The sequence below is a fragment of the Aulonocara sp. 'chitande type north' Nkhata Bay genome, linkage group LG22 (genome assembly GCF_057382095.1).
Source record: "Aulonocara sp. 'chitande type north' Nkhata Bay isolate Kocher_YH1m ecotype deep benthic linkage group LG22, A_spYH_male_GT1.1, whole genome shotgun sequence".
NCBI classification, from domain to species: domain Eukaryota; kingdom Metazoa; phylum Chordata; class Actinopteri; order Cichliformes; family Cichlidae; genus Aulonocara; species Aulonocara sp. 'chitande type north' Nkhata Bay.
In genome coordinates, this window is record NC_141364.1 from 13942145 (window position 1) to 13968474 (window position 26330).

Sequence of the window (26330 nt, forward strand, 5' to 3'; positions counted from 1 at the left end):
CTAATATAAGGGCATTATTGTACTGGATAAAAGACCATGATAATTTATCATCATCATGGGTAACACTGGAGCAGCTGTCGGTGAGTCAATCCTCCCTGGTGTCTTTGCTGTGTGCCAGATTACCTCTGGCGGGACAGATCTCCAGCTTCACCACGAATCCTCTTGTTGTCCACTCACTGAAATTATGGTATCAGCTCAGAAGGCACTTTAAACAGACTGAACTCTCTCTTAATGCACCACCGCATAGACATTGCATGTTCTCCCCATCCTTAACGGACAAGGCATTTAACATATGGACAAAACTTGGAATAACATCAGTGACTGCTCTTTTCACAGACAATATCTTTTCCTCATTTGAACAGCTGGTGAACAAGTTCAAGATCCCTCAGTCACACTTTTTCAGGTATCTACAACTCAGGAATTTTGTTGCCTCTAATACTGAGTGCTTTCCGTCCTGTCCACCTCCATCCCTTTTGGTTGATAGTTTTGATTTTAAACCAAATGCCAAGCGGGTTATAAGTGATGTTTATGAGCTGTTAAGTAATTTTAGGCTGTCCACATTGCAATCACTTAGGGAACGATGGGGAAGTGATCTTGGCCAACGGATTGCAGATGAGACTTGGGATAAGATAATCAATAGAATTTCTTCGTCATCTATTTGCCTTAAACATGTGGTGATTCAGTTCAAAGTGGTTCACCGTCTCCATTGGTCTAAAGCTAGACTGAGCAAAATCAAGGATTGGTTTGACCCCACATGTGACCGGTGAAAACGAGAGCCTGCTTCCCTTTTTCACATGTTCTGGGCATGTCCAAAACTGGGTAGCTTTTGGAAAAGCATATTTGAAACCATTTCCAACGTATTTGGTGTTCCAAATGCACCCTGCCCGTTTATAGCTACTTTTGGGGTGACGCTTTGTGATGCCAGTCTTTCCAAATCACACTCTGATCTTCTGGCCTTTTGCACTCTTTTGGCCCGTAGAATGATATTATTGAAATGGAAAGAGCCACTTCCACCTGTATATGGGCAATGGGTTAAGGATGTCATGTACTATACTCAGCTGGAAAAGATCCGCTACACTGTAAAAGGTTCGGTTCGGAGGTTTTATGACACATGGCAACCTTTTCTCACTTACTTTGAAAGATTAAGTCCGGATACTATCGCTTAGTGTGCGTGTGAATGTTTTTTTTTTTTTTTTTTCCCCTTGCTGTTGTTCATTTATTTTATTATTTACTTTTTATCTGTAATTTTATTTTATTTTATCTCTTCTTTCCTCTCTGGCTGGGTTTTAGTTACACTGTTCTGAAGCAATTCTTAGTTCAATAAAAAGACCTTGATCAAAAAAAAAATAAAAAATAGGGTGACTTTAATATGTTAGTCATCTTTCGTTTGCTAAGCATAAGCCTCTGGGGATGAAAAATTAAGCCATCACACATATGTACTAACATGAAAGGTTCCACAAATGGTCTTTAGTGGCCTCAAATGGCCACAAGAGACTAATTGGCATCCCTTTAGGCAGTTATTACACTTGGTTGTAGATAGGGCTGCTCAATTAATCGAATTTTAATCACGATTACGATCTGGGCTTTCAACGATCATTAAAAATGACTGAGCCGATTATTGGCCCCTCCCTCATTTATCCGCGACACCTTAAAGGCCGGTCCGTGAAAATATTGTCAGGCATAAACCGTCCCTGGCGCAAAAAAGGTTGGAGACCGCTGATTAAGAGGACCCGAGGGAAGCTCGGAAAGCTAAGCAGAAGTTATTTGGAGAGGAGAGTGACTGCCGTTGGTTGAAAAGAGAGGTAAAAAAAACTTCAGTGGTGTTGCACACTATTTTATATTATTTTTTAAAGTCATTGTTAACCCTTTAGATCCGGTCAGAGCAGCACGCTCCGTTTTGCATAACTATTTTTAAATCCCTGTAGAACCTGGGCCGCGTAAGCTAGCGCAATAATTTGTTTTGCATATGAAACCGGAGGAGTTGTACTTACATCTGATGCCATCAGCTTGTCCTCGGTCACGGTTTCCTTCCACATAAAGCTTTGCAAAAACTGCATAAAAAGCGCTTGCAGGAACAAAAACATAATATTCCAGAAACACGCTTTGCCGATCCGATCAGCTGTTCGTAACACTTCCCACAGTTAAACAGACGTCAGCGCGAACTGTCACATGTCCGCCATTTCCTGCCCGAAACCGGAAGTGACGTCATTTTCGCGGAAATTGTAGTTTTTTTACTTGTAGGCCTTAAAAGCCTATACTGGTCATGTTTGACTTTTCTGAATAGTTTCTGGGATGCTTAGAACTCGAATTGCACTGCTGGAAATAGTTTATTTTGATGCTGTTTTCTTTGCAAATTTGCATCATAGGATTGTTTTTTCGTTTTTCCTGCAGTATATAAAAATTGATGTATCTCCAAAATAAAACTATGAAGACACTCAAAATAAATTTCCTGTTGTAAACTATTTTTTGCAACTTTTTTGTATTTAAAGTTTTGAAGGATAAGCCTCTTAAATTTCTCCAAGTAGAAATATATGCAAAAAAAACAAAAATGATTTTCAATTTTTTTTTTGTAGTTTATTGCACTTTTTTGCAATTAATGTAGTTACTATGGACTTAATGCATACATATTATTAAAATATGGGCTATAATAGTTGTATAGCAACTTGAAATGCTCCCACAAATGGCACTACAACATGTAAAAATATAATATAAGCTCTGGCGGACTTGGTTCTATGGTAGGTCTTAAAGGGTTAAATAAATATCGTCAAATAATCGAGATCTCAATTTCAGTGAAAATAATCGTGATTATCATTTTTGCCATAATCGAGCAGCCCTAGTTGTAGACACGAACAGCTGCAGACCCATGCACGGGTAGTCTGCCCAGTTATAGTTCTCTGACATCCGTTTGAAGTCTGCCTGAAGGGCTCATGTGTAGGTGCGGAGTAAAGTAAAGTCTCTCAAGACAAGTCTGCGATAGGGACGCCATTTTACAGAAATTCTAAATTCAAAATATAATTATTAAAAGGTCATATTAAATCACTGACATAGCAGTGGAAGACTATTTGTTAATGTATATCTAAAGATATTTTGTTGAAAGACTGAAGTGGTTTCTTAATACTTTTCTATAATTTCCATGAGGTATAGCATATATAACATTATGCTAGCTTAAGCATTTTAAAAATGTTAGCTGTTATAAACATATTGGCCTTTGGAACATAGCTGATTGTATAACAGTAATGTCAGCTTTGTCAAAAGAAAAAAGTAATATGATTTTTAGGATAAGATAAGAAGGATAATACTGAAAATATAATAATATTAAAAATATTGTTGGAGGTTAAATCGAAACTCATTTACCTTGAATACTTTGATCCTTTCAGGGTGCTGGTTATTTAGCCGGCTTATTAAACTGAAAGGTTTTCTTCCTTTGTCCAAAAAGCACAGTACCATCATATTATGGTATTAAGTTTTTAATTGGAGCGCCTTGTTTTTGCAAGATGCTAAAAATTCTAGCGACACTATCAGATAGAGACCCTCACTTCCACGCCGATCACTGCATTTAGTGCTTTTTTTTTTTTTCTTCAGGTAATTAACAGCTATAAAGTTTTTGACACAAACAAATAGACAGCTGATCTGTGTGCAACCTATAAAATTGCTGAATCTGATTCAGTAAAAGGACTAGATGTTACAGTCCCTGATAATGCATTGCTTTAAATGGAGAGAAGCTTGAAGGATGGCTGTTATGAGGAAAGACAGCCCAGAAACTTAACAGCAGCACACATTTTGTGTGTCTCAACTTTCAGTCTTTTACCCAAGCTAATATGCCATCTTTTTTTCCCCTTGATTAGGTTTAGGGATTAGAGATCTGATCTAGATTATCATATTGAAATTTGGACACATCGTCAGTAGTGGACCTTGGATTCATTGGGTGCTTCGACAATTATCACTAGACACCCTCATCCAAGGAGGCCCTGCCAGGGTTGATCAGGCCCCGGAGTAGAGCTGGGCGATATATCGAGTTTTTAAAACATATCGATATATTTTTATACGAGATATAAGATGTGACAATATCCTTTATATCGATATAGTCTATGTTACGTTATAATTATAGTTGTGGAGCTGCAAGTTTGCCTCTCTTTCGTCCACTTTTGTCTCTACGCAACGTTACTCCGCCTCGCCTTCACTGAAGACAACTCCCCCTCCTACCCCATCGCTTCACGTGCAGGCAGCGACAAGACGGACACGGCAAATCTCCGTTAACGAGTTACTGCGCATCGCCCCATGCGTGGGGCTGGACGGCGTCAACGTGCTAACGAGCTAAACATGCTAACGAGCTAACCGCGCTAACGAGCTAACAGCGCTAACCCTAAAATCCTTTCATTCTCTCAAAAGTTGATAGCGCGCCTTATGTATGAATTCTGGTTGTGCTTGATGGCCGCGAACCGATTTTATGTGGTACACGGCGCTCAGCAGTCTGTCAAAAATGTTTGAGTACGACTTTGGTAAGCTACGGAGCTGCACCGCTTGATAGATTGTCGGCGCATTACGGCTACCGAAGAGCTTCGCGGAGTGATACGTACTGTGCATCAACGTAATATTACCGTATTGTGTGTGTATAAGGACCATAAATGGCACCTGTAAGAGACGTGGTTATGAAGCGGATTTCAAACTCCAGGCTATCAGTCACACAGTAAAACTTGGGAACAGAGCAGCTGTGAAATCTGTCTGTCTTTGTTATTACGCTCAGCGTCTTTTAGTTTACATTTTGACTGCACAATTGTGAGCTCTTTGTTTAGCACAAAAACAACCTTGTTTTCTTTTATTTATGGAGCATTATTATTTAATGAATGCTCATAATTTAATTTTGAGTAATTTTTCATGTACATCTGTGCTGTATGTTAATAAAAGTGCCTGTGTGACATCTGGGACACAGCTTTGACTAAGAACTCTCTTTTTGTTCTTACTTTATGGCTTAAAAAAAAAAAATCGAGATATATATCTTATATCGCCATCCAGCTAAAAAATATCGAGATATGAATTTTGGGTCATATCGCCCAGCCCTACCCCGGAGTGTGTCACTAGTTTATATTAAATTGTTATTTCTCTTCTTCTTTCTTCTGTTTAGTTTTGTATAGTTATTTTCCACTATCTATTCACTGCAACTGAGAAATAATAGTTAGGCTCTATAAATACTAAGGAGGTAACTTCCTCAAAGGGATAGAAAAGGTGATAGAGAGAAGTAAGACAAAAAGACAAGATAGGAGAGAGGAGAGCCGGAAGGGGTGCGCCCAATCTGGCTTCCCACACCTCCCCGCCGGATCAGGAGGTACGCTCTACCCCCCCACTCCCTCCCAGAAAAGGGAACAAGAGCAGAGGGGAGAAGAGCGGAATTATTTTTTTTTCTCTCGCGGTTAGCTTACTGCCTTAGCTGCCCAAATGATGTCAGCCCTTTTTAGCCATAGCCAGTGACTGGTCCTCTCAGCAGTGTTAGCTAATTCTCTTATAGCCTGCCGTTGCGCCTGTCCTCTGATCCCAATCTCTCTTAACAATGTTGCTGTTTTACTGGCAACAAAGCCCCTGCATCCCACTTCCACCGGGCGCACCTTGATCCTCCAGCCTCTGTCCTCTGCCTCAGCTGCCAAGTTGTCATACCGTAGCTTCTTACGCTCAAATGCTTCCTCAAATGGTACTGTCAGCTCAATGATGTATGCAAGTTTTTGGGCGCTAGACCAAAGGACGAGGTCTGGTCGTAGAGTAGTTGTTACAATCCCTGCTGGAAAATTTGCTTCTGATCCAAGTCCACTTGCATCTGCCAATCCCTGGCAACCTTCAGCAGGCCCAGGTCCGGGGTTGAGGGGCTTGCCCTCGACTTGTCTCCCTCCTGGACAAATGTTGATGAAAGCCAACGATCCTCTTGGTTCGTGAAAGGTTGAGCGTTGATGGATTTTCTTTTGCACTCAACTTTCTCTGCTAGACACCTGAGGACCTGGTTGTGTCTCCATGTATATCTGCCCTGAGTAAGGCTAGTCGTACAACCAACCAAGATGTGCTTGAGTGTGGCTGGGACTGTACACAGGGGGCAGGATGGGTCCTTTCCAAACCACAGCTGCAGATTTATTGGGGAAGGTGGCACATCGTATGTCACATTGATGACGAAAATTAGTCTATTAGACTCCATTCCCCAGATTTCCTCTTTTCCACACTCTCCCAATTCATCCAGCGGCCCTGCTTGGCTCTGGCATGTCTGGGTGTTTCCTCCTGTCGACGCACCTCCTTCACCATTTTTCGATGTTCAGTTGCCACCGAGGTGTTACTGCTCCAAGACCAAATCCTCTGCCCTGTTGGACATGACCCACCACGTCACGATGCCAGAGAGCAGATTTGGCCTGTAGCACAGATGAGGTTGGGGTCCACTTCCTCCCCGTTGCTCGGGTGGGAGCAGTGCCTCTCACTATGGGGTCCCGGGAGTCTGTGAGTGCTAGTTGCCACGTATCATTAAAGTCTCTGTTATACCACCGTCCCAGGCTCTTTATGGGCTTCTCTAAGACTGTTGGAATTGGTTCTCCACCGATATAGAATTGCTCAGCTGTCAGTTTTCCTTTTATGATGCAGATGCTGCGAGATTTACTTGGCTTAAACTCCATTCCTGCCCATTCTATGTTTTCCTGGAGCTTCTGCAGCAATGGCCTAGTACATGGTTTTGTTGTTGTAATGATGGTCATGTCATCCATGTAGGCTCCAATGGGAGGAAGACAAAGGCCACTCTTGAGTCTTTCACCTCCCACTACCCACCGAGATTCCCGCATGATCAATTCCATTGCCATGATAAATCCCAGAGGGGAAATCGTGCAGCCTACCATAACTCCAATTCCCAGGTGCTGCCAGGCTGTGGTGGTGTTCTCAGCTGTCACACAAAACTGTAAATCCTGAAAGTAGGTCTTGACCAGTCCTGTGATATGGTTTGGTACGCTGAAATAGTTGAAAGTCATCCACAAGATCTTGTACGGAACTGACCCAAAGGCGTTGGCAAGTTCTAAAAAGACCACATGAAGGTCTCTTTGTTCTTTCTTGGCAGTTTGAATCTGGTGCCAGATGATGCTGGCATGTTCCAGATATCCCGAGAAGCCCCGGATGCAAGCCTTCTGCACTGATGTGTCAATATACAGGGAGTGCAGAATTATTAGGCAAGTTGTATTTTTGAGGAATAATTTTATTATTGAACAACCATGTTCTCAATGAACCCAAAAAACTCATTAATATCAAAGCTGAATGTTTTTGGAAGTAGTTTTTAGTTTGTTTTTAGTTTTAGCTATTTTAGGGGGATATCTGTGTGTGCAGGTGACTATTACTGTGCATAATTATTAGGCAACTTAACAAAAAACAAATATATACCCATTTCAATTATTTATTTTTACCAGTGACACCAATATAACATCTCCACATTCACAAATATACATTTCTGACATTCAAAAACAAAACAAAAACAAATCAGCGACCAATGTAGCCACCTTTCTTTGCAAGGACACTCAAAAGCCTGCCATCCATGGTTTCTGTCAGTGTTTTGATCTGTTCACCATCAACATTGCGTGCAGCAGCAACCACAGCCTCCCAGACACTGTTCAGAGAGGTGTACTGTTTTCCCTCCTTGTAAATCTCACATTTGATGATGGACCACAGGTTCTCAATGGGGTTCAGATCAGGTGAACAAGGTGGCCATGTCATTAGTTTTTCTTCTTTTATACCTTTTCTTGCCAGCCACGCTGTGGAGTACTTGGACGCGTGTGATGGAGCATTGTCCTGCATGAAAATCATGTTTTTCTTGAAGGATGCAGACTTCTTCCTGTACCACTGCTTGAAGAAGGTGTCTTCCAGAAACTGGCAGTAGGACTGGGAGTTGAGCTTGATTCCATCCTCAACCCGAAAAGGCCCCACAAGCTCATCTTTGATGATACCAGCCCAAACCAGTACTCCACCTCCACCTTGCTGGCGTCTGAGTCGGACTGGAGCTCTCTGCCTTTACCAATCCAGCCACGGGCCCATCCATCTGGCCCATCAAGACTCACTCTCATTTCATCAGTCCATAAAACCTTAGAGAAATCAGTCTTGAGATATTTCTTGGCCCAGTCTTGACGTTTCAGCTTGTGTGTCTTGTTCAGTGGTGGTCGTCTTTCAGCCTTTCTTACCTTGGCCATGTCTCTGAGTATTGCACGCCTTGTGCTTTTGGGCACTCCAGTGATGTTGCAGCTCTGAAATATGGCCAAACTGGTGGCAAGTGGCATCTTGGCAGCTGCACGCTTGACTTTTCTCAGTTCATGGGCAGTTATTTTGCGCCTTGGTTTTTCCACACGCTTCTTGCGACCCTGTTGACTATTTTGAATGAAATGCTTGATTGTTCGATGATCACGCTTCAGAAGCTTTGCAATTTTGAGACTGCTGCATCCCTCTGCAAGATATCTCACTATTTTTGACTTTTCTGAGCCTGTCAAGTCCTTCTTTTGACCCATTTTGCCAAAGGAAAGGAAGTTGCCTAATAATTATGCACACCTGATATAGGGTGTTGATGTCATTAGACCACACCCCTTCTCATTACAGAGATGCACATCACCTAATATGCTTAGTTGGTAGTAGGCTTTCAAGCCTATACAGCTTGGAGTAAGACAACATGCATGAAGAGGATGATGTGGACAAAATACTCATTTGCCTAATAATTCTGCACTCCCTGTAGTTGTTTCTTTGTAGGAAAGTAGATAATCTTTGGGCCAAGACACTAAAGATCTTTCCCTCTAAGTTCTGCAGGCTGATCTGCAAAACTGGCTGATGGATGAGGAGTTCTTCTCCTTAGGGATCAGAATACCTTTTGCTTTTCGCCAAGCCTTTGGAATCACTCCTTTCTGCCACACTACCTTCATCAGCTTCCACAGGTATTTGAGAACTTGTGGGGTGTTTTTATTTAGCCTATATGAGATGCCATTAGGTCCTGGGGCTGATGCTGCTCTTGCCTGCTTCACTACCTTCTCCACTTTACTCCATGTAGGCGGTCTTATGTCCATTTGGTGTTCAGGTGCCTGGATAGGCGGCATATCACTTGGAATGGTAACTGGCTCATGCCTCCAATCCTCAGAGTAAGTTTTCCTCAGATGATCTTCCAGGTCTTTTATGGGCATTTTGAAGCACCCGCTCTTCTCTTTGACAAAAAGGCCCTTAACAAAGTTGTATGGGTGTGAGGTGTTCTGCTCTTCGCAGCTTAGTAAGTTGTTGCCTTATTTCCTCCTGCAGGGCAGTGAGTTCCTCCCTTTCTGTCTCATAGGCCCTCCTCCACTGTTTCCTCAGTTGTCTGCTCTCTTTCACTAATCTGTCAATTTCCTACTGTCTCCTGGACTTTACCTGGTTTAAAGGGCCTTTCTGCTGTCTCTGAGTCTTGTTCTTTACCCCAAATCGCTCGGCCCCATAGCTGTAGATGATGGTTCCCAGGTTCTCCAACTTCCTTTAAACTGGACCCATTTGTTCATCTAGTATAAGAGCCAGTTCCGAGTCAATGGTTTCCCACTTTCTTTTCTCACTGGATCTGGGCCACATAATCTGATCTTTCCTACCTTCCATCTTCCTTTCCCTTGCTGGCAGTGCTTGGCTAGACTCAGTGTTCGAAGATTCTGTTGGCTGCTTCTGGATGAGCTCTGGGCTGGAACATGGTGTTGATTGTGGCTGGCTTACATCTGTACACAAATGTGTTGCTAGCTGTTGATGGCTAAACTCTAAGCTAGGGGCTGATATTAAATGGCCGGGCCCTGTGCTAGAATCTAATATTGGGTGTGGCTGGCTAAGCTCAAGTTTGGGAACTGCTACTGGCTGGATTTGACTGAGTTCCAATCAGGAGACTATTGGGGAGGTCTGTATGACAATGAACTTCGAACGGGGTGCTGATACCCTAAGGACTGTGGGGATTCTCCTGCCTCTGGACTTCAATTTGACTTCTTAAAAAGTATGTGTCAATGCAAGACCCCTTTCTCAGCTTGCTGAGGCACTTCTTCCTGCCTTGGTGGATTTTAAGGCCCATGTCAGTTGTTAGTTTTGACCAGTCACAAATGCAGTTTTGCAGAATTCTTTCCTTTCCATTGATGGTCCATTATTTGCAATGCTGGCTGATCATTGGTTACGTTCCATGGTTCATTGCCATTAAATCCATACGGAAAGGCAGACCCTAGGGGTATCTTTTCCTTTGAGATTTCTGTAGCAATATTGGGTGTACCCAAGTATGCTAAAAAGCGCTGGGTCCTGCTGGTATGAGGTGCTAACCCACACCAGCCCCATTAGGGTCTATTTCCTCCTGTCAGCAGTCTTTCCAGTCTGTCATCTGGTCTTTCCCTGATTGTCAGCTGCTCTTTCGCAGCGGTCACTGGATCACCCCAGAGTTCTGATTCAGTAAAAGGACTAGATGTTACAGTATGGGACAATAACAATATGGGAGAATTGGATATGGCTACTCTCTAGTGTCCATACCTGTAACAAATGATATCCGCAGACAAGATAATACTAATAAGAAAAATAATGCTTGGAGGATCATTGTCTTTGCTCCTGGCTGATCAGATATTTGCAACACCTGAGTTTGGTTGGTTGCCATGGTAAAGAATATCAAAGTGCCTCACCCACGGCTCCCAGTTGGGGGTTTTCTGCACCTGGCAAAAAAACAGTTAGCTGTCCAATTTCTCCAAGAGGTATTGGGTACATATATTTAGCCTGCTTTTTGCTATCCAAAATCAGCCTTCCATTTAATATCACAATGAATTATAGATGCAACTTGTCTAGGCCAGCTAGCATTAGCTAATCTCCTTAGCTGTACTTTTTCCTCCAAATAGTCACATCTGAATAAAACAAACAAATATAAAAACAGGATGTCAACAACTAAATGCCAAACTTCCGTCTTGGATGTGTGGCACCCACTTAGTTATATTTCTTGGCACTTTTTGATCACGAATGACAAGGAGAAACCCGTTCCAGTTTAGTCACTGTTGGTCACTTTTACTGAACCTTCATGCTGTGCTGTTTGGAAAGAACAGCAGTTACTAGAGAGACACAGATTAATTTCTTGCTGTGCTTCTCCCTACGCTGAATCATTACTGCTCCCCATCAAGGCACTGCCAGAGAGCAGTGTGCCTCATTATCATATAAATTCACCAACAACTGAGAAACACGCAAGCTCCCAAACTTATAAGTGCTCACACAAGCTCAGTCACAGATGGCATCATTCATTGTAGGTGGAAATGTGTGTCGATATCTGAATGTCATTAAAGACGCATTCATACAAGTAGGCCAATAACGGACGAGGGAGAGCAGAAGAGTATGTGCTTTCCATCAAAATGAAAGAAACTAAGTGTGAATAGCAGAGATGACTGAGATGCTGTGGCACACAAGGCCGTGATATCATTCAGGTGTCGTGTATCTTTCCAGCATATGTCTAGCATCACCTTTTGTTTCCACTCACTCCTGCATGGCAGCTGTGCCTCTCTGTGATTGGCTGAAGGGGTTGACGGGCTCCTCCAATTGGGAATTGTATTGCGTCAAAGTGTTTGTCCTTAAGGCATGAGAGCAGATGATTTGTATTTGTTGAAATGTTTTCTTGTTATGCGTGACTTACATAAGATACTGAAGGTCACATATTTGTGAGGTCGCAGAAAAATAATTATATTACAAATATAATAAGGAATTAGATTAACTTAAGATTTTTGGTTGCTATAGTCTTCATCCTTTTCTCAACCTTATTTGTATAAAAAACCTGAAAGAAAATATATTATCCTAGCTACAAGGATTGGTTTATCTCAGACCTAATACTGGGTATCTCTGTTTTGTATCAGCCTGACAGTCAGAGCTAGGATTAGCTCACTCTTTGAGTCTATATGCATGTCTGGCTAAAAAAAAGCTGTTCCTTCCTGATCACGATACCTTTTTATAGTTAATGTTAGTTTTGTCAAAAGTGAAACTGATTGAAACCGTTTCAATATTTGCTTTACGTAGCGTCAAACCACTGACAGAAGCTGCTCTTTCTTACTTTTACCTCTCACTCAGTGAGTTGACACATACAACAGCACTCAGGAACCTGTGCCACATTGTGATGTTGAAGTCTTTTTATATCTATTGTGAAATTTAAATCAGCTATTTAATAGCCTTAAATGTAATATTTATGTAATGTTTTATGTACCGGTAAAATGTAATATTTTCCTGTTATGACGGGACAACCCCATCTTCTGTTGATTTTCTCCCTTGCAAATAAGCTGAAGTTATTGAAATTGTCGGAGGTGCCCCCTTCACAAATGCAGTGTCTCAGAGGTGTAATGGTTAAAGTAAATTGATCTGCCTAGTTTGATTTGCCGAATAGATTCACAGTGACACTGGGGGTTTGATTTGAGAATCAATTGACAAATTGCCCCCCCCCCGCCTCTCATTGTTGTGGTTGTTGCCTCAGTACAATGTGTGTCACCTGGTATTTTCCAGTGTTAGACACACCCAGACTTTTTCCAGCAAAGCATCTCTCAAGTCTGTTGTTTTTGTCTATTTAGGTGTGAATTTGTCTCGTTACACCTGTGCACTTGTGAGAGCATTTCACATTTTTTGAGGTGCGGTTTGGTTTAAAGTTAGTGTAAAGATTGGGCCGCCTTCACGTTGAAGGTTCAGGTTACCCCTATACTGGTAAATGATTAATGCTCTGGGCGATCAATGGGGCAGTTGTGTCCTCACCAGTATAGCACATGTGTGATAATGTGTGCTGCTGTGCTGTAATACTGATTTTATGGGTGCTATTATTTGATAAAGAAATGTTAATGATATGTGGCTTTGTTTTTATGTGTCCTGACAGCTTTTATGTCCTCACTGTTGCAAACTCCTTATCTCTAGATGTGTCCATGCTAGTGATATCAAGCTAATTATGTTCACTAAGGTCATGTTCTCTCTCTCTCTTTTTTTTTTTTTTTTTAAATGACTCCAGCCAGCCTCTTGATGTTGCTGTGAAACATAACCTTAATTGCATGGACTACAACAATTAATATATAGTACAATACAGACTAATTAGTTTGAGGAAAATGGCACATAGATAATAAAACAGCAAGTGATACCGTCCTGCATTATACAGTGGACAGGGTTGTTAAAGACTTGGTCTAAATTTAACCTGTTTGACTATGTTATTTCATTGAGGGAAAATAAGATGTGTTATCTGTCTACTGCTCATTAAGTGCCCGTAATTGCACTTTTGTGCAGATCATTGGCAAAGTTAATTCTCTTGACTGCCATGTTAAGTGGTCTGGAAATGAGCTATTAGCTGTGTGTAAAACCAAAAAGCTTGTTGTACTTATGAGCTTAAATGCAAAGCTGCAGCATTATTGACTATGGGGTATATATACAAATCCAAAAACAACTTGTTCACCCACCTCACAGGTGATTTTCTGACATTGTTATTTCTGCTTTAAACCCCTGCAGAGTGATCAAGGTGTCCCTTGATCATCTATCAAAGCATAAAAGCTTTTAGGGTCGAGTTTTCTAAAAAAAATCATAAAAAATGGGAAAATAAAACACAAAAAATGCATAACTAATGTGAAAATACACATTTTTTCTTATGCAAACCATCAATCCTCTTTTAGCTTCTTACCTCTTCTTTTTTTTTTTTTGTCAGGGTCTAGATGAGGAGGCGATTGTTGACCACGGAAAGACGAGCTTCGCCACTCTCTCAAACTATGAGAAAGACGATTTTGAAAGTAAGTTTAAAACTGCCAGACCACAAGTATTTTTCTTGCAACTATTGATATTTCTTGTGCTTTACTGTGTAATGGAAATGTAGGATTAAGCCAGCACTCATCAGGTGGAAACACTTTCAAGATTCAAGTAAAAGCATCTTTCTTCAAGTGGATCCATAACTATAACTTCCTCTCAGTATTATCTCAGTTTTAAGGCACTGCTGGAGCCCTCTGCTTTCTGTCCAGCTAAGCTGTCCATTTTTTTTCTTCTCTTCATGCTCTTTCATCTCCTGCGCCTTTTTTCTGTTGTCTTTGCTCTCGGTGTTTGTCTCCATCTGTTAGACTTGTGCTTGTGTCCCTTACGCTCAATCCTTTTCTCTTGATTTTAATCCTCCTCCCATTCAGATCAAAGAACGATGACTCATCTACAAAGAAAAGGGTATTGGTAGCAAATGCAGGGTGAAAATGGGGTGCTGTCTTTTTGCAATATGGCTCCTTTGTCGCAGTAACAATAATGAAGAGAAGATCAAACTGGTGTGGGGTGTCACGTTTATGGTTTTCCTCCATATTTTTTTTTTATTTGAAGCTCTCAAAAGAATAGGAAAGAAATTAATTGCCTTTTTTTCTTGAATGTGTGTGTCCCTGGAAATATGATACTGCTTTCACAGTGTAAACCTTTTTCAACATAGTTTAGTGTTTTTTAATATTAGTGTTTAATTCCACTTATATCCCTATATAAGCTCGGCAACTTGCAGATGTGAAGCAGGAGCCTGAGAGGAGCGTAGAGCTTTAAAAGCCAACAAGAAAATCACTCCTTTTGCTATGTTTTTAAAGCTTGGCAGCTAAATTTTTAATTAACTCTAGCCTGTACATTTTATAGTAACTGATGGTTGGTGTAAAGTGCATTATTGTAGTGAAGTCTGAAATGAGAGCATGGATGACCTTTTCAAGTGAGAACTTGAATGGTATATGTGCCGTGAGATCTGCTCCACAATCTAATTATTTTTTTCTATAAGTTAAAAATTTAAGCTACCGATATGCAGGAAATGACTATAGCATTTCCACTCTGCACAGTTGCAGTGTCGGGATTGTCCACGAAAAAATGCACAAAATAATGTTGCTGCACATGTGGTTTGTGAGCTGTATGCTGTCGTTATACCCGAGGAGTTATACCTCGAATCTGTCAGGTTTGCTAGATATAGAACTGTTACTTCTTTATCCGAAGAGAAAAAAAGTTCAAATTTTATGTAGATCCATTATAACAAGATGTATAGCAGTTGTGGTCATTTAAACTTGAGCCAGGATTTGTTGATTTAAAAATCATATCCTCATATATTGAACAATATTTTCTTTCCTTTCAGATACACAAAATAGAAACAGATTTCTATAATATTTGTTATGTGTAGTTATTTATTCACTCATTTATGTTCTGCTTGACTCTGGATCTGCTGGTTTTTGTGTTTGTGGCTTCCAAACAGGTGTGTTGGGAACAGGTAAGTTGCACCGTGTCCTCTGGCAGACAAATGATTATGTTAACATGCATAAGGAGGTTGAATGGCGTTTCTCCCCTCCTTTTATTTCCTACACAAGCAGACAATAATTAATAAAATTTCAATGAATCTCTTTTTTCACATCCAATTATTGGTGCTGGTAAAGTGTTTGCAGATTAGAAGCTGTGTCACAGTGTAATACAGTGTGTCAATAGATATTGCATCTTTACTTTTCCTAGGCCACAGAGCAGTGTACGTGGGTGTCCATGTTCCTCTTGGGAGGGAGAGTAAGCGGAGGCATCGCCACAGAGGACACAAGCAAAGAAAGAAGAAGAATAGAGATTCCGAGGAGGGGAAAGAAGATGGCAGGGATTCTCCTACTTATGGTTGGCGACTATTTTGAACTTAATTGCAATTTCATCCATATCACATGCCATTTTTTTTTTACTTTTCTTTCTCTAGTCTGCTCTGTTTTCTTATATCCCATCCCACAGTATTGTAGCTTGCAGCTAGTGTGTACCTTTGAACCTTACCTTATCTATTACCGCACACTAATGGGCTTCCTTCACATATTAAATAGAATCTCCTATAATCTAGAATAGGTAGAATCTTTTAATATAATGAATGAAAAACTCCACATAAAATCTTTAAGTAAAGCATCCACAAAAAGCTTAAGTTAAAAAAAAATGTAGCCACTGTGTGCAATTAGATAATTACTTTTGTTTAACCCTCTGATTTTCTCCATACGTCAAACAGTGCAGCTCTAAAAGGCTGTGAACGGCCTCTCACAGACTGAAGGCTCCGGCATTTTAAGTGATGTGCGTACGCATTTGTGATTGAAGTTGCTGCGTCATTCCAGCTGTAAGACTCGTAAGCAACCAAGCAGTACTTTGAACTCGATGAAAGACTGAATCGAGCCTTGTAACAGTGCAACTAACAAAAGATACTTTTATTTTTAAAGCACGGTTTTATCATTTAAAGTGTCAATATTCTGAGGTAGACTTTTTGGGATAGGACTAAAAATGTGTTTTATAAAAACAGTTTATCACAGTGATACAGAGATGACAAACTAAAACACTTCAGTGTGTTCGGGATGTTTATAAAAATGTTTCAGTATCTGCTTTTGCTCCAGAAAATAAATGTTTTTCAGTTGGAAATCAAGTGTTAATATTGAGTGCATAATAGACACCAAACCACCACACAATGTACCCTTGTGTTAACAGAAAGTAACTCACCCGTTTTCACTTCAACTATTTAATTTCTGCCTCCCTGTGGAGTTTAGTCTTCTAATATACTTTATCTATTTCCTTCTTCTCTGTGGTTTCAGATATCCTAATACTGTATCTCTTAATTCAATCAGACATGAAAAGGAAGTTGCTAAAGCGTCCGAGTTTTATTATTCTCTTTAGCACACTTCTTGGTATTCTTCCTCAAAGAAAAGCAATTACATAGATGGTTGTCGTGACCAGCTACACATAGACGCAATCCATCCGGCTTTATAATTGTAGATTTAATCTCTGCTTTCACAGAGCATTTTCCCACATCATCCTTTAGAGTTGAAATAAACATTTAAGAATAAGACATCTGCCCTGTGCAATTTTCTTGTGAAGTAAGAAAAGTTGTTTACATTGGGCCACTAACCAAAATGCTCTGAGTTTATACTTTATTTTGGAAACTTCTATCTTCCCTGCATTTCCTGACAGTTTGTTCAGTTTCTTTAATTTTATTGTTATTGTTATAATTATTGCAAAAATGAACCTTGGCCTTTTGTTCCACTCTCTGTTTAGACACGCCATCCCAGAGGGTACAGTTCATCTTGGGTACAGAGGATGATGACCTGGAGCACGTCCCTCACGACCTCTTCACCGAAATGGATGAGCTGTCCTTTAGAGATGGCACTGCCACTGAGTGGAGAGAGACTGCCAGGTTAGGAGGCAGATGAAAGTGTGAACAGCATAACGACCATATGAAGTTTAAAAAAGACAGAACAGAAGCCCACAGCACAGATCTATTGGCTTTTTAAAGAAAAACCCATTAATTTTCAGTTAGATTTAAAAGGGAAGGTGTTACCTAAGGTCTTTTTGACAAATAATCACAGCTATCAGCTTAAGTGGCTTATTTCTCAGTAAAAAATCATTGTGAACTTTAGAATTTTTCTACTGTGAAGTACTTTAAATGACAATTGAATAATTCCATAATGCCTTCACAGCATTTTTAATGCCCCCAGAATCTGCAGCAATCCTGAAACATTTCTTTCATTGAACAATCTCAATTTTAATTTGATATTAAAAGAAAACTAAACTAATATCATACATAAACATTTCCAGGGTTGTTTGCTGTGGTTTGAAATAAACTTGGCAAAAAAAAGTAAATAAATTTGGTCGATGATTCCTTTGTTGTTACAATGCTTCTTGGCAACCGCCTGTTTGTTATAAATGGTCCCACATTTGTAAGGAAAATGTATTTACTGGTTGATCCGCAGAGTTGAGTATGTGGATTGTGCCCATGAAAAACTTGCCGAATCTTCTCTGCCAATGCCAAACGCCCTATTCTATTTTTTGTCTGGATTATTTATTGGATTGAATGATTGACGTCTGAAGAAACAAGACATATTGGCAATTTAACAATTCATTGAACAAACAGGGGCCTCAGTAGCACGTGGAAGAACCATACACTGCCACAATAGCCTGACATCTCCTCATGCTGGTCACCAGCTTAGTCAAACACTGCTGTGGGATGGCATCACATTCTTTAACCAGCATTTGTCGCAAGTCAGTGTGGTTGTCTTGGTCAGAGAATAAACGGTTTAGCATTTGGCAAGTTTCTTATGTGTGCAACCCACATACCCAACTCTCAACCTAGATTGTCAGTTGAGCAGATTTATTGACAAAAAGCATTTTTACAACAAAGAAATAATCAACCAAATACAAACTTTTGTGCTAAGTTTACGAATGACGACCTAGCTTCCCTGGCATCTCAAAGACTGACATAATTTGAACTGAAACTTAATTTGCAGTGCTTTAGAAAAAAAAAAGCATCTTGGCTGACAAGTTGCTGTTCTAAGTGGAGGAGTTTAAGTAGCTTGGGCTCCTGTTCATAAGTGAAGGGAGAAGAGAGTGGGAGATTCGAAGACAGATTGGGCCTGTGGCAGTAATCCTGATGCTGCATTGGTTCATTGTTGTAAGGAAAGGGATCAGAAGAAAGGCAAAGCTCTTGATAGTGACCAAAAGAATGAGATCACTGATACAAGCAGTGGAAATGAGCTATCTCTGAAGGGTGGCTGGCCTCTCTCTTAGAGATGGGGTAAGGAGTTCAGTCATCTGAGAGAGACTCAGAGTATACCCACTAACCCTCCACATTGAAAGGAGCCAATGAGGTGGCTAGGGCATCTGACAAGGATGCCTCCTGGGCACCTCGTGGGTGAGGTGTTTTCCAGGACACACTGGAAAGACTACATCTCTTGGTTGGCCTGGGAACGTCTACCCCTGTATAAGCTGGAGGAGGTGGCTGGGAAGAGGGAGGTGTGGGCATCCTTGCCTCAGGCTGCCCCCCCCCCCCCCCGAACCTGTTTCTGATAAGCAGAAGAAAATGGATGGATGGATGGATGGATGGATAGCATCTTGGCTTTGCAAGCCAGCACAGACTCTTACTGAATTGCAATACAGCTTGTATGTGGGTACAAATAAAACATTGTCGTCTTTCTGTACATGTCTGTTTTTTGGCGCTTACCTACAGATGGCTGAAGTTTGAAGAGGATGTGGAAGATGGTGGTGAGAGGTGGAGTAAGCCTTACGTGGCCACATTGTCCTTGCACAGCTTATTTGAACTGCGTAGCTGCATACTTAACGGCACAGTTTTGCTGGATATGAGGGCCAGTAGTATCGAGGAAATCGCAGGTAAATTTACAATAGAGGACTTTTACATATCATTGTTATATTTTTTAGGTAGCATTGCGATTACTATGAAATGCATTGAATTTATTACAATAATAATTACATGTTTAATGGTCTATATATAACCTTCTTTGTGTGTTCTTGTGTGTTTGTGTTTTTGCCGCTGACATTGTGTGACTCAGACATGGTGATAGACAGCATGGTGGCGTCAGGGCAGCTGAAGGAGGATTTGCGTGACAAGGTGCGGGAAGCAATGCTGAAGAAACACCATCATCAGAATGAGAGAAAGCTCAGCAATCGCATCCCACTTGTGCGCTCCATTGCTGACATAGGCAAGAAACATTCTGACCCACTCTTGCTTGAAAAGAACGGTGAGATCCTACGGCGCACTCACATTTCTTTTTCTCCGATGTTTTCCACCACTGGGGAACTGTTCTTAAAAATCCACTGTTCAAATCCCTCAAAGCCAGCGTAGAAGGTGGATGGTTTAAAGTGAGTAAAATTGTTGAAGCACTCAGTCCCCTTAGTGAAAAAGAAATTTGAGTGCTAATTTATGTGCTAACCTGTATGGCTGGCCTGGCTTTGGGGTTTGAATTAATTGTTTTCACTCCTCAGGGTGTGACATTCAGGAAATAACGCTTTACCTGCAACTGGAGTCAGCATTGTGTGCATCTTTTGTTTTTTGACTAGGCATGGCCACAGTGGTGTTGCACATTTTAGGATCTTGGGTTAGATGCCTGAGGTTTTAACAATGAATGAAATATCCCATTCTCCACTTCTCTGTCTGTGGTTTTTGTTGGGCTTGCATTTTCGCAGCATTAAAACTGAAATGCAAATGTGAGAGGTCAGAATTCTCTCACGTTGTAGGTTTGTGGTGGTAACAGCTGCAGTCTGAAATATGTATGTTTATATGAATGTGTTGTGTAGGACTTATGAGTGGTCTGTGTGTGACAGAGCACATTTCCTCGCAGTGCACCAACATCGCGCTAACTCATCCTCGCCTGCATGCAAGCCTTTCTGAACTCGGAGCTTTGCCTCACTCATAGTGTGTGACCGGCTTATTTGGAGTTGAGTATAACACGTTGTTTGTCCCTTGTAGAGCTCCCACATGCCTCACTGAATCATTCTTGGCTTCTTCTGCACACAGCCATGCTTTTAGCTCACGTTTATGCAAGCACGAATCTCTAACTACACCTCTGTCACCCTATCGCTGCCCACTCTTTCTTGCTGTCTCCTTCAGATACCATTTCTGTGATGTACTGCAACTTCACATGTTTTTCTTCTGTTCCATTCCTTATTCCTTGTCCCACCCCATCCCTCCTTCAATCTCCTCTTTCCCCTATTTGCTTTCCCTCTCCTCCTCCCCCCCTCCCTTATTTCTTTTTTTTTTTTTTTTTTTTTTTTTTTTTTTGCCATTGTCTCCTCTGTTAGGAGAGGGCCTGTCCTCTTCACGTCTTTCTCTCCACAAGCCAGGGACAGCATCCTCCGTATCCAACCTGTCCCAGAGACGAGAGTCCAGAGTCTCCGTTCTGCTCAACCACCTGCTGCCCTCTTCTTCTTCCAACACTGGGCTTTTCCCAGGTCCTTCTCCCTTTACCACCCCTCAGGCTTTACGCCGTTCTCAGAGCCCATCACACAGACAGGGCGTAGTCCTCGGCCCACAAGGCATCCCTGAGGTTGTGGTATCTCCTCCAGAGGATGAGGACCCACCAGAAGAAGAGGCGGTATCACCACAGCTCAGCCGGCGAGCATCCTCAGCATCCCAGAGCGTTGAGCTGCTGCCCTTAGAAGGCAAATATCTGTGTAGCCTGCCAGTGTGAGTCACAGCTTGAACAGAGAACACTAGCACTAGCATGAAAGCTCTGCTCACTGTTAACTTCCAACCTTGCGTCCATCTCATAATTAATCCACAGCAAGGCTCACTCACTGAATACTGTGTATATATATCAATAAACGTTTTGACATTACTCACTGATGAAACCTCTGCTTCCCTTCCCTTCTGTTCATCTCTTCCACCAGCCTGTTCCTTTCTGCTATCTCTCATCCCTGTTTTGCCCCTTAAACTTTGCTCCACACATTTTCTAAGCATCTACGCCTTGCTTAGCTGAGTCCATCTTCACACCTTCCCCTTGTGTTTGCATAGCTACCCCCAAAATCTTGTGCCGATACTTCGTCATCTGTCTTTTCATGTTTTTGTTTACACATTCTGCTCACCATGACTCACATTTATTAGTTGAAAAACTTGTTTGAAGGGGTTTTGTTATTGGGTTTATTTCACAATGAGCAGTTTATCAGCCCAATAGGTCATTCAGTTCATCTTCGTTTTCTGCAGTTCAGAGTTGCACAGCATTAATTACGTAGGCTAGATATGTTTATAAAAAAATCCAAATGTATTAACAGGGAAAGTGTAACTCTTATCACTGGTGTCACATAAATCTTTTGATAGTGTGTTCTGTATGTTTTCTGTGGAGGTACAGCTGAAAAATGCTGCCTAGTTTTTGTAACCCACTTTAGCCATTCTTAGTGTGGGCATCGTTAACTGGAGCTGCTGGCCTTTATTTTTTTGTGCTGTCCTGCTGTTGTCAGTGACTCACAGCACTGTATAAAGAATACATTCCCATCAATTAATTGGGGACTTTTGCACAGTTAGAGCAGCACTTATTGATTGTTGTTTGACGCAAATCTTGCAGAAGCCTTGGGACATTTCTTTTGCTTTTGTGGTGGTGTTTTGGAACTAACAAAACTAGCAATACATCCTAAATCCTTTTAGCTATGAGCATTTGCCCTCAGGCGACTGCTCCTTTGATTTCACTGAAATGTCATTCAACTTGTGCTTTTCCCATTGCATCATTTGGCACCCATTCTCATCATTTGGCATCAGTTCCAAAGATAAACGTTCTTTTACCCGTCTAAGAGTGTAGAGAGAGCAATGTGTGCCAGCAGCGTGGCCAAAAATAAGCCTGTGATTAGAGCTGGTGTGATGTTACTGTATGTACCATCACACTGGCACCTACTGTGACTTTTTGTTCTTCCCGAACCAAGCGGTTTTAATTTATTATTAGACTCTGTGTGCATGTGTGTACGTACGTCTGTGTTTGTTTCATTCTGGGAATGGCTCCATTTCAAAGTATGGGCTGTTAGAATCCGCATTCAGTTGATGGGAGCTGAATCTGAAAGGTTAGGGAGGTCTTATTATAGCTGACAAGCTTCTGTAATTGTACCCCCTCCTGGGGAAATACATAGAATTAAGAGCAGGCTTCAGAGGAGGCTTTCAGGCCTTTCCACTTTCAAATCATTAAATTTAATAATGTCATCTGGTGTTGGCTGGAGGTTGTAGAAACTGTACCGTTGAGCTAAATGGCTAATTATCTAACAGCTGTATAAGTGTATATGCCATGTCTGGAGGCTATTTGAAGTCTAGCTTACATGTTACAAATACATAGAGTGAAGGTATTGTAGATATTGAGTTGACAAGAGGCTATTTATGTGTAAATGTCATGCACCCATTGAGTGTGCTCGTGTCATGTGTAAAATACCTTTACACGGGCCATTCAGGGACTCACTGCACTCCACTTGTTACACGTTAAAAGAGAGAGTTGTTGTTATTATTACAGTAGTTGCATTTAAAACTCCTTCATGCATATAACAAATTATATTATTTTAGATCTGTACATGTATTCCTACAGATGCTATAAATGTACCCTCTAATCTTCTTTTTGTCTTTTATTGGAATTTCCGCCAGTCGGTAATTTCAGACATCTGTGCTACTTTTTTGCATATGAATGAGGTAGTGCTGTGACACCACTGTTTAAAAGGCTGGTGTGGTGGAGCATTCCAGGGCTTAGCCTTCCTGAATGAGGTGTGCTGGCAGACACAACCTAAACTAATCCCTCCCATATTTCAAGAGGCTTTGTCAGGTATGTGAGCAATCACATTTCTGTTCAGCAGTCCCAGCTACCCAGCATTCACTGGGGTTACTCCAGGGTACAGTTCAAGGGTATGAATCAGTGGCCAGAAATCACTGGCAGAAATGATACATTTTCACTTTGACTTGTGGTGTATTTCGTTTTTTATGTTTGCTTAATTATTTCTTGATGACTTTTATTTTTTTGTGGAAGTGGAAATGAAGAAAAACCTGGTAAAAGAATTTCAGAGGACAGTATGCATATGTAGTCCTTCGCTTTATATGCAGCACTCCCTCATTTCATCTCCCTCTCTCATCTCGCATAAAGTGCTAGCGGTTCCTGTATCTGGTATGGCTCAGATCGCATAAAGTGTGCAACCAGTCGTCCACAGAAATGACAGTTTTAACATTTGATCTGCCAGGACATCAAACACTTCCATTCACCTTTAGAGCAAAGTCGACATGAATTCAAGCCAAGCAGGAGTAACTTCAGTGCCAGAGCATGAGCTCAACAGACTGGGAGCATTCAGGAATACTGTAGTGTCAAATATCATCTTCCCTCTGAAGAGCTGTCACATCGTTGCTGCTCTGTATCACATTTAGTGGATTTCGTGGAAGAAATCATTTCACTTGACAGAAAAATAACATAATAAAATAGATTCAACTAATCTTTAATCAGCTCCGGCATATGTTTTTTTTTTATTTAAACATTTGGCGCAGTATGTTGGAGCCAAAAAACTGCAGAACTGATCTGGTTGAACATTTAAAGCAAATTTCCTTAGGCCACTTAGCTAAGAGCACATACAGTGTTTAATTTTCCCTTTAAAACTGAATATAGAAATATGAAGTTGAAACACTTATTTAAACTGTAATACTAAATTTTTTTTAAAAAAGTGTGATTCGCTTTGTATCAGGTTTGTTTGCATAGAGTGATTAAATTCCACAATTGCGTCACGTTTGTTGAGCCCATGCTGTAAAGTAGAAGTACGCATATCATTATATAATCTTCTTCATAATTAGACAGGCAAATTAATGGCACTTACTTTAATTATTAAAAGTTGTTATTATCATTATTAATCTTATTACTAATCACATGACAGATAGCGTTCATGGCAGACCTCACAGCTGGTCTCCTGCCGTCATTTCCTGCCTTGTACTTACACGTTTTCTACCGCCGCTTTGTCTTTTTCTCTCCTCTTTTGCATCCCAGGACCACTGGTGTCTCAGAACTCCGTCCCAAACAATCTGGATAGCAACAAGGCAATGGATAGGCGGCCATCCAAAGTAGGGGTCAGTAGAGAAAGCAGCAGTGTCGACTTCAGCAAGGTAACCTATCCCCAGTACTGAGCACAGAAACAGTCCGTGGTGGAGGGACCCATGACTGAGCCATCAGTGTTTTGTTTTTGTTTTTTTTGTTTTTTTTTCCTTCAGTTTCTGGATGTTCAGTCATTTCGATGGCCTCCATTGAAAACAGCCTCTATGAGCGCCAACATCACATACCTGTCAGCCTTTTTCTTCTGGGCTCAGTAAAAGGCATTAATCATTGCTCCTCCTGTAATGGATGCAGAATAAGCATCAAAGTAAAAGTTACATAACTGTTTAGTTTTGGAAATCCGTAGCATGGCTCCCATTCATCCTACCATTTTCTAGGTCTGCATCCATTAAGTAAAATGGCAGGTTGCCATAAGCACTTGTCAATATGAAAGCATCCATAACTGCCAAAAAATAAGGTGCTGTGTTTGCATGAGTCACAGGAGATGAAGGCACAGACCCTTTTACACAGAGAGGAACAAAATGTTGCCATGCTCGGGTCTATTTTTATTTAGCGTAGCAGTAAAAGCCATTTATCTGAGGAACATAATAAGAAATGGATAAAATCAATGGACAATCTTTGCTCAGTACTATGTAGTTCTATAGGCTGCTCTCAAATCCCCTTATAATTCATTTATTATCATAGCATCCAACTGACCTGCTGCCATTCCTTTCATTTCCATATCTTCATCTCTTTTCACATGTCTGTACTTCCACTGGCTCCAAGTCTATTATACCTTTTTTAAGCTCTTTCTTCTGTGTAGATCTGTATGTATGATTTTACTATTTCACTGACTTCAGGTGGACATGAATTTCATGAAAAAGATTCCCCCGGGTGCTGAGGCTTCCAATGTGCTAGTGGGAGAAGTGGACTTCCTGGAGAAGCCCATAATTGCATTTGTTCGACTGTCACCTGCAGTCCTTATCACAGGCCTTACTGAGGTGCCTGTGCCCACAAGGTAAGTTTTTAAGAATTGTATCACATAAGGTCTTTTCTTTGCCTAAAGTTTTGTCATTAAAAAAACACACCAAATATGAAAAGTTAGTTTTTTTTTAAAGCAGACTTTTTAAATAATTTGTTAATGCTGCTATCACATCGACCTACTATAACCTGTGGATTTACCATGACTGTGATCATACACAACCCTTTGCAATGCCTGGATACAAATCTTGAAACATATAATTGGGCAAAAAATTAGTAGCATGGTGTGCAAAAATGTGGGCAACGCTTGTTTTGTTTTTTTCTAATCAACACAGGAAGAAGTAAAGCGATCAAAAGAAGAAACAACAAGGCTGATGGCTTAACAAACAAACATAAACAATGCAAATTGTTATATAGCTATATAGCCCCGAAATGATATCATACTTCGCAATAAAGACATTAATGATGATGTAGAAAAACATACTGAATGTTTTATGGGAGATTGCAGTAAGTAGCAGCTAGTGCAGACAAAATGAAGGGCATTCTTCACCCTTATTTTTGTCACTGGTGTCAGACTGTCTAATTTGAAGTGTGAATCTATTGCTGCAAGGCTCTTGCAGTGCCATTGTAGTGATGCAACATAGGTCAATTGCAAATAAAAAAAAAAAAAAGTACCCTAGGTTTTTTAGGTGTTTTCGTTGTTTTCTGTTATTTTTATTACTCGTACTTAACTGCTGTGTGGATTTAATTTATTCAACTTATGATAAACCGATTCTTTACTAGGACACTCTATTTTAATCTTGAGTCATATTCTTTCCTGGTTAAATAAAAATAAACTGAAAAAACTTTGACCAGTTTCTTAAAGCCTGCAAACAAAAGTTAACCACATCAGTAATTTCTATCCACTGTCTGCTCTGTCTGTCATATGGAGGGCAAATAGCCAGATCCAGCATTGCTCGGTTGAGTCATTTGTTTATGTTTGGGTCGCACCTCACCAGCTGTCGGTATCTCCTCCTCATGTGGCTTCTTAGCTTGGATGCAATCAACAGTGTATTTTTACCTCAAGTGATGAAACAAATTTGCTTCCACCTTTAA

The 26330-nt window shown here is 40.8% G+C and overlaps 1 protein-coding gene across 13 annotated transcripts in view; it reads left to right on the forward strand.

Moving 5' to 3' along the window:
• LOC147303781 (sodium bicarbonate cotransporter 3-like) overlaps positions 1 to 26330 on the forward strand; it is a 64588-nt gene that overhangs the window by 22415 nt on the left and 15843 nt on the right. For 7 of the 13 annotated variants that reach the window (XM_086279176.1, XM_086279168.1, XM_086279174.1 and 4 more), the window contains exons 2-9: positions 13655 to 13736; positions 15445 to 15591; positions 16993 to 17131; positions 18941 to 19101; positions 19281 to 19469; positions 20530 to 20889; positions 24213 to 24328; positions 25115 to 25272. In XM_086279176.1, coding sequence (XP_086135302.1) covers positions 13655 to 13736; positions 15445 to 15591; positions 16993 to 17131; positions 18941 to 19101; positions 19281 to 19469; positions 20530 to 20889; positions 24213 to 24328; positions 25115 to 25272 — 1352 coding nt within the window. The remainder of the gene's footprint in view (positions 1 to 13654; positions 13737 to 15444; positions 15592 to 16992; positions 17132 to 18940; positions 19102 to 19280; positions 19470 to 20529; positions 20890 to 24212; positions 24329 to 25114; positions 25273 to 26330) is intronic. The other 6 variants (XM_086279170.1, XM_086279173.1, XM_086279172.1 and 3 more) reach the window with 6 other exon arrangements.